This window comes from Ranitomeya variabilis, chromosome 3, assembly GCF_051348905.1.
Source record: "Ranitomeya variabilis isolate aRanVar5 chromosome 3, aRanVar5.hap1, whole genome shotgun sequence".
Classification (NCBI taxonomy): Eukaryota; Metazoa; Chordata; class Amphibia; order Anura; family Dendrobatidae; genus Ranitomeya; species Ranitomeya variabilis.
The window spans coordinates 76,520,483-76,529,439 of record NC_135234.1 but is presented as its reverse complement, the minus strand read 5'-3'; the positions used below and the strand labels follow the sequence as shown (position 1 = coordinate 76,529,439).

Below are 8,957 nucleotides of genomic sequence, written 5' to 3'. Positions count from 1 at the left end.
GCCGAACTAATATCCACCTATGCCCTTATATCTGGAAATATTGGTGTATAATGAATAATCAATGGTGCCAATAATGTATACCACGACTATAAATGACAAGTAATGGTTGGCAAAGGCCGCGGCTCAGGTTTATCATAAGCAATGTACATCTTTGACATCAACTGGACGCCTTTGGTTATGTTGAGTAGGTAAAAAATAAAATGTTAACTGTGATTTGTCAGGTGCAGATTTTTTGTCGTCTGTTGCGTTTTGGTGCAACTTTGACACAATTTACAACAGAAGAACAATAATCTCATTGCAATACATATCAATGAAGCTGAGCAAGACTGGCATAATGCTACCCCAGCATTGTATGGCTGCAGATGTCACAATCCGTCCAATGTTCCATGTGGCTCCACATGATGTCATGCTGCTCAGTGATGTCACATTGTTCTACGGCTGCACATTCCACCCCTAGGTGTTCCATGAAGATACTTGTGATGTAATTCTCCTTTGTGATATCACATAACCAGTGACTTATGCGCTCGGCCATCTTGATTCCTTCTGTGGACCTTTTCCCGTCTGACGAGTGAAGGTGCATTTTTTTTCCCCTGTGCTCAGTGAATTTCTGATTGTGATATTAACACAAAATGAGTTTTAGAGCTGGAAAAAAATGGAAAAAGATCTCCAAAAGAGAAGAGACCACCACATCTAACAACAAGGATGGTCTCTTATATCAGGATGTAGATGTCCCTCATGACACCAGAGAGGACACCAATGGGGAGAGGAATACCCCCAATGAGGCATCTTCACGGCATAATGTGAAGACCTCACATTCTCTCCGTAGAGGAAGAGACAAGTCCTGGACTCGGGATTCGAGGACCAGAGATGAGCCTCCTTATAAAAAAAGGAGATGTCTTGATGCTGGAGAGGATCAAGACGTAAACAGCCCTCAAAAAACTCAGGTGGACACCAGAGTTTTAAAGAGGAAGAGAGAAGAAGAACAGGTGGAAGGAGGTGGAGGTGAAGGAACGAGCCAGTGCTCTATGATGGTATCCAAAAGATCAAAACCAGACACCAACTCTTGCCCAGTAGCAGGTAAGATGGGAAATTAGTCTGAAAGATCAGAAAGTTGGTTTTCTCTAGATGAAAATCAGACGATTCTTTTATTCTTCACTCGTTTGTAATTCGCTTAACAGTGATTCAATCAATGTTTTACCCTCTTTGTCTCACCAGGAGAAGGCTCCTTCCAGTCAGATGACATTCCGCCCACCATTCCAGACACCCTATCAGAGGAAAGCTTTACCTACCACAAGGTTCTTGGCCGAGGACATTTTGGAAAGGTTTGTGATTTTTATTTTTATCCAATTTGTACGTTTCTGTGTAAGCTGACTAATGTTTATAAACTGTGAAACCCATAGAAATGTTAAAGGGGCCTCCTTTTGGTTAGAAGTGATCCCCAACATCAAACAGGGCTGTTTAGCATTAAAAACATTGCTGTCCACTTTCAAAAACATTGCCACACATTTCAACAGGTTGTGTCTGGTATTGCAGCTCACCTCCATTGAAGTCAGAGGGAATGCATTGCCATTCCACGCACAACCTGTAGACAGATGTGGCGCTGTTTGGGAAAAATGCAGCTATATAATTGTGCTCCTGGACAACCAATTTTTAACCAGTTAGAAGGTATTTACTGTTTGGACTCCCATAATGTTCTGTAATTATAGGGAAACCTACATCATATGTTTAATAGCACATGTGAAACGCAACATCACATGGTGTTCGGTGAAACTGATTGACTTAATGTGTAATGCGCAGATGTGTCTGGTCCTCCAGAGCCAGAAACGCTCTTTATAGCCACTCTCTGCCGCTGGATTATACAAAAGGGCTGTCGCATACTGTAAGATGTCCAGAGATAGGATGGAATTTTGTGCCCCCTAAACCGTGGACCATTCGCGTTCCTTGAGTCTTTTCCACCAGTCCAGACATGAGGAGGCCATGGTGGGCACATACTGAGTTGGGTTTCTGGTACAGATGTTCCGTGCTCTTGCAGATTCATGCACCTCGTAACCCAGGTATCTTATTTCTGCTCTTCCTTCAGGTGTTGTTGGCCTCGGAGAAAGTCAGTGGACATCGGCTGGCAATCAAGATATTGAAAAAGAGACGGCTTTTAAAGGAAAGGAGGACGACTGCAGCAATAAACGAAAAACTAGTGCTGCAGATTGCAGAGCGGAGCCCCTTCCTTTGTGCCTCGTTTGCTACGTTCCAGACATCGGTAAGAGCTCCAGCTTCTATCATTGACTCCTCTCACCTCTGAGCCCGTTTACATAGAATCAGCGCAATTATAGTATAGTATTATATGATGTTGGATTATGTGAAGGGCATCACCTGCCCGATATCTGCAAAGGCGGCTTATAGACATGGGCCCAAATGAGGGTTCCTGGGATGTTTTGTAGGGTCTTTACATATGTAACGTCATCATCTCCTTCTCCCCCAGGATTATCTCTTCTATGTCATGGATTACATGGTTGGAGGGGATCTCCATCAATTGATTAAGAACAAAGCCCCATTTGATATTGAGACAACCAGGTAAGATTGGCCGGAGGGTCTATAGGGTGAGCATAGGGCGGCGTACAAGGGTTATAGAACTACTCCACATCAGCTATACTCTTGTTTGGCCAGGAAGATTGATGACATCCAACACGGTGGCCACCGTCATCCACCCGACACCGGCTCCGGGATAGAACAGAGCTGCAGCAATGCATCCTCCATATCAGTGCGGATTAGGAACCGGGACGATTGAAATGTTTTTCTTTCTTTCCTATCAGGTTGTACACGGCTGAACTTACCTGCGGCCTCCAGTTCCTGCATTCAAGAGGCATTATACACCGGTAATAGATTCTCCACTATTCTCATGTAACGGAGGTCATTGTATAGATTATTCCTGGGTATTGTGGGTGGGAGATTTACCCCTTCCCGACCAGGAAAATCTTATTCTTTTTATTTTTCATTCTTTTTATTTTAGAAGTTAAAGATATATATACAGATATACACACACCTATATACACCTATATATATACAGATACACACCTATATATAGATATACACACCTATATACACAGATACACGCCTATATATACAGATACACACCGATATGTACAGATACACAGCTATATATACAGAAACACACCAATATATAAAGATACACACCAATATATACAGATACACAGCTATATACAGATACACACCTATATATAGATACACACACCTTTATATACAGATACACACACCTATATATACAGATATACAAACCTATATACAAACCTATATACACCTATATATACAGATACTCACCGATATATATACAGATACACAGCTATATACAGATACACACCTATATATACAGATATACACACCTATGTATATACACAGATACACACCTATATATACAGATACACACAGCTATATACAGATATAAGCCTATATTTACAGATACACAGCTATATATATACACAGATACACAGCTTTATACAGATATACACACCTATGTATACAGTATACAGATACACAGCTATATATACAGATACAAAACTATATATAGAGATACACACACCTATATATATACAGATACAAACCTATATATACAGATACACACCTATATATAGATACACACAACTATATATACAGTTGTATACATTCACAATTTTTCTAGTAATTTATCCACATTCTGACATTCCGGTAACCTAATTTTATTCCCTTTCAGTGACCTGAAGCCATTGAACATCTTTATAGACGGCGACAGCCACGCTAAGATCGGTGACTTTGGCCTCTCAAAAATCAACGTATATGAAGATCAAAAAGTGACTGGATACGCAGGAACCCCCAAGTACATGGCTCCTGAAGTAAGGAACACATCATCATATCACATAGTGATTACTGTATTGTCTGTTATTAATACCAGATCATCAGGATAAGATCGCAGACGTTCCGTTCATGGCCACACTGTATACATGGGCATCACGGGCACCCGTAGACTGGAGACACAAACACCAGACACTTACCTCCTGCATGCTGGACACATAGCACACTCTTACCTCCTGTATACTGGACACATAGCACACTCTTACCTCCTGCATACTGGGAACACATAGCACACACTTACCTCCTGTATAATGGACACATAGCACACACTTACCTCCTGTATACTGGACACATAGCACACTCTTACCTCCTGTATACTGGACACATAGCACACACTTACCTCCTGTATACTGGACACATAGCACACTCTTACCTCCTGTATACTGGACACATAGCACACACTTACCTCCTGCATACTGGGCACATAGCACACACTTACCTCCTGCATACTGAACACATAGCACACACTGACCTCCTGCATACTGGACACATAGCACACACTTTCTGCATGTACGATACATACCACACAGATGCCTCCCAAACACTGGTGGATCCCTACAGGCTACAACAGACCCCGCTCTCCTCCACTACACTACACCCACCTCCGATGTGAGTCTCACCCCCTTCGGACCGCCATAGTGTAGTGTACACACATCTGTTGAACTCTCCTGCTGCTTGTGCGGCATTTTGCAAAGTAACGTCCCAACACTGATTTGATGTTTGCAGAGACACGACTCATTCTAAAAATTCCATAATGAAAAGTTACTGGGCCAAAGTCAGAGACAGAGAACAAGCCCAGCTCCCTGACTGTTTCCATCTCTTCCTCCTCTATGTACACACAGGTTTTCCGTTTAGAAAAGTATGACGGAGCAGTAGATTGGTTTTCGCTTGGAATCATCGTGTGCGAAATGTCAAGTGGAAAATACCCGTTCTACAACGGGAATGACAGAATGAGACTAAAAATGTCCATTCTGTATGATGACCCCATCTATCCACAAGACCTCAACACCGACATAAAGGACCTGATAAACAACGTAAGTGGTCATATATATTGGATTAGGCTAGCATTAGGGGTGCTTAGTATCAGGACTAGGATTAGTTACAGACCTAGGAATAGAGCTAGGAATAGGGTTGACAGGGGTTAGGGCGAGGGCTTGGATTAGGGTTCTGTCTAGGATTAGGGCTAGGATTAGGGTTCTGTCTAGGATTAGGGCTAGGGCTAGGATTAGGGTTCTGTCTAGGATTACGGCTAGGGCTAGGATTAGGATTCTGTCTAGGATTAGGGCTAGGGCTAGGATTAGGGTTCTGTCTAGGATTAGGGCTAGGGCTAGGATTAGGGTTCTGTCTAGGATTAGTGCTAGGGCTAGGATGAGGGTCCTGTCTAGGATTAGGTCTAGGGCTAGGATTAGGGTTCTGTCTACAATTAGGGTTAGGGCCAGGATTAGGGTTCTGTCTAGGATTAGGGCTAGGATTAGGGTTCTGTATAGCATTAGGGTTCTGTCTAGGATTAGGGTTAGGATTAGGGTTCTGTGTAGGATTAGGGCTAGGATTAGTGTTAGGGCTAGGATTAGGGTTCTGTCTAGTATTAGGGCTAGGATTAGGGTTCTGTATAGCATTAAGGTTCTGTCTAGGATTAGGGTTAGGATTAGGGTCCTGTGTAGGATTAGGGCTTTGATTAGTGTTAGGGCTAGGATTAAGGATAAGGCTAGGGCTAGGATTAGAGTTCTGTCCAGGATTAGGGTTCTTTCTTGGATAGAGGGTTCTCTCTAGGATTAGGGTTAGGGTTCTGTGTAGGATTAGGGCTAGGGTTAGTGTTAGGGCTAGGATTATGGATAAGGCTAGGGCTTGGATTAGGGTTCTGTCTAGGACTAGGGTTAGGATTAGGGTTCTGTCTAGGATTAGGGTTAGGATTAGAGTTCTGTGTAGGATTAGGGCTAGGATTAGTGTTAGGGCTAGGATTAAGGCTAAGGCTAAGGCTAGGATTAGGGTTCTGTCTAGGATTAGGGTTAGGATTAGTGTTCTGTCTAGGATTAAGGATAGGATTAGGGTTCTGTCTAGGATTAGGGTTCTGTCTAGGATTAGGGTTAGGATTAGGGTTCTATGTAGGATTAGGGTTATAGTTAGGGTAATTAAACATAAAAACAAGTGAAAATAACAAATAAAACGTATCAAAAAATGTTATAACAATGTAAAATGTTATTTTTTAAATTGATATGAAATTTCATGAAAAAACAGAAAAACCCTATAGTGCTGAAGGTCAAGACATAATGACATCAGCATTTCCTATAGTTACAGTACATCTGCCTGGGGATAAGGGGAGAAATACTGGAAAGGTAGAGGGGACACAGGGAGTGTTACCTCTCCACAGGTCCGGAGGCACAAAACACTTACCTTTTCCCCGGGCGCTGGCAACCTACACTACACCACTGCCAGGGAGGAGACATGATGGATGGATGTCAGTCACTCGGGATGATGGACTCTTTCTTTTTGTTTTTATTCCTCAGCTTCTCTTTAAGTCTGCCGACAAGCGACGTATATTTGTGAAGGAACAACTAAGGACACATTTGATGTTCCAGACAACTGACTGGGGGGCGATAGAATCTAGAGAACTCTCTCCACCAAACCATGTGGAGCCGGTAAGTACCTAACACTCTGGGGGCTTTTTGATGGGGATGACTAAGCGTAAAAATTGACAGTGGTCCTTAACAGGGACTAAAATTATGTTCCATTCAGGTGACGTGTGACAGCCCAGCCTCTTTATAGTAATGCAGGGTGTCCTGTTGCAGCTGGATGTTTTGCCCCTATGGTTGGGGTACGCCCGTACCGTTGCATATTTGCATCATCTAATCTAGGTGTAACTAGGCTTCTTGCGGGAAGTTATAATTATACACTGGATAGTACTGAACACTGACGCCAAACTTTCTTGTCACAGACCCCAGTGCAGGATGACGTCATTCCTGTTGTGGCCATGCTGAACGCAAGAAAACCGCGAGGGCCTCCAATAACACCGGAGGAACAGCAGCATTTTATCGACTTCAGCAGTGTCGGGAGCAGGTGGAAAGATCTCCAGCCAGAGAACCTGTGGAGAACATCTGACTCCTCCGGATCTTCTGTACAAGGAGCCCTGACAGATAACGTGAGTCTTCTAACCCTAGATAATAGAGCCCATTCTTCCTAGAATCCAAAAATTTGTCAGATGTGATTTTAACTTTCTCTTTTTTCTTCACTCACAGAATTTATTTTCATCCACCACGTCATCCTCCTCACCATCGATTTTAACATTATCGTCATCCGGATCGTCAGTCATAGTCATCATATAATCATCATTGCTGGACACTTCATTCAGAACACTTTTATGAAGGACCAGCACAAATATCAGAAGACCTAAACATACCAAAGACCTATGCCCACATGAAGGGTTGTCCTTCCAGCATGTTTCGTAAAGTTTTTCCCCACTGGGGTTTTTTTCCTCTACGACATGCAGAAGGACGATTCTTCATAAATCAGGAGCGACAGTTTGAGGCAAATTATTGTCTCTTAGAACTGATTAATCCGTGCATGAGACAACACATTAAATGCAATATCTGAGAATGTTACTTGCACCTTTGCCTTTGTTTTCTATATCCTCATTGGAAGGAACAGGTTCTGTGAATATTCCTTTCTTTTTCTAGTTCCTTATTGGAAGAAGCGGTTTCTATAGTAGCCCTCACCGGGTCTCAAGAAGCCCATTACTAAGACTTTTTAATTTATTTAATGTGCGTATGTGCATGTAATCTAGTGTGAATGTATTATCTACTTACCTACAGCCGCTCTCTCCAGTGTCCGGCACCGGTTTTCTGCTCTTCTCAGTGACGTCACCGAAATTGCGACTAACCGGCTCACTGTACGCGTGAGCCGGAAGTCTGTTTTACAATGAAAGCTTATGGAGTCCGTTCTGACACTCCATAGACTCACATTATAAAAACAACTTTCTGGTCACGCAGAGTGAAGTGTGACCCGGATAGTCTGCAGAGCGGTGATGTCACTCAGAAAAGGAGATTGGAGCTGGACACCGGAGAGAGAAGCAGAATGTGAGTATATGAATACACTCACAATACATTACACATACACACATGCAGGACTGGTATCTACCATTCTATGATCACAATATGGCAGGAATATCGGTGTTTTTCTTTGTGCATGTCATGAAGATATGAATCATTTTCCCATTATACTGTGGGACCAAGTCCTGTTTGCAGCCCCTCGTACCGCTGCAGCCCTCTATTTCTCCCTCTTTTTGAATTTCTATTCCCTCCTCCCTTCAATCAAATGGTCATTCTGGAATGTGAGTTTTATGGCTCTGCCAGCTAGCAGAGCTAAGTGTGTTTTCCCGCCAAGAATCTATTTGTTTCCGGAGCAGAATACTCAAAATCAAATTTAATAACACACAGATTTCCAGGATCTGGGCATTTGGGGCTACGCATGGCAGCGTTTTGCGGCTTTTAGGGCCATCGGAAACCTGGGAAATTAATTTCTGCCCACCAGTAAATCACAGACATACTGTGTTTGGACTCTTAAGAATGGTAAAATCAAAGGGGAAAAAATAATGCCATTATCGTTGACCTGTGAGATTCCAGGCCAAAGATATGGAAAAAAGGAGTTTTTGATAACTTGCCAAAATAGGTGTACCTCCCAGAAAATAGCCCACATGTGAGGTCAGCCAAAGTGGGAGTCCCTAAGTTTATGGCCAAACCATAAAACAGGAACGTCCATTTTGGGAGGCATTCAGAGCCAGAGAGGCAGCAGCTAACACCATGCTTGGGTGCTGAATCATCTCTTTGGGAACTCTCATCCCCTTTATCGACACATCATACCTGTGACTGAGATTTAGTAAGATTTGTACCTTTATCCCTTTTATTTTATAACCGTTTGGACATATTTGTATTTTGTCTCTTTTGTAATATCTTTTGTATTTTTGTAAACACTGCCAATTTTTTCTGGAGTAAACTTATAAATTTGCTAGTTATTTTTGCTCTATGATTGAACCGACACATACTCTGTGCAAATTCACGCTACCT

At 42.6% G+C, this 8,957-nt stretch overlaps 1 protein-coding gene across 1 annotated transcript; it reads left to right on the top strand.

Moving 5' to 3' along the window:
* Window positions 1-629: 629 nt before the first annotated feature.
* On the top strand, window positions 630-7,449 carry LOC143817619 (protein kinase C delta type-like). The gene is made up of 10 exons (XM_077299110.1): window positions 630-1,077; window positions 1,216-1,322; window positions 2,081-2,254; window positions 2,477-2,568; window positions 2,808-2,870; window positions 3,743-3,881; window positions 4,743-4,934; window positions 6,405-6,536; window positions 6,833-7,036; window positions 7,134-7,449. Exons 1-10 carry the CDS (start codon window positions 630-632, stop codon window positions 7,218-7,220), a joined length of 1,638 nt encoding a protein of 545 aa, XP_077155225.1. The 3' UTR covers window positions 7,221-7,449.
* Window positions 7,450-8,957: the final 1,508 nt, after the last annotated feature.

Bases quoted from the DNA above. Each gene is read 5' to 3' on its own strand.
- LOC143817619 (XM_077299110.1), top strand. From the start codon at position 630: ATGAGTTTTAGAGCTGGAAAAAAATGGAAAAAGATCTCCAAAAGAGAA. The intron at 1,078-1,215 runs GTAAGATGGGAA...TTGTCTCACCAG, and splicing joins CAACTCTTGCCCAGTAGCAG to GAGAAGGCTCCTTCCAGTCA. The intron at 2,569-2,807 runs GTAAGATTGGCC...CTTTCCTATCAG, and splicing joins TTTGATATTGAGACAACCAG to GTTGTACACGGCTGAACTTA.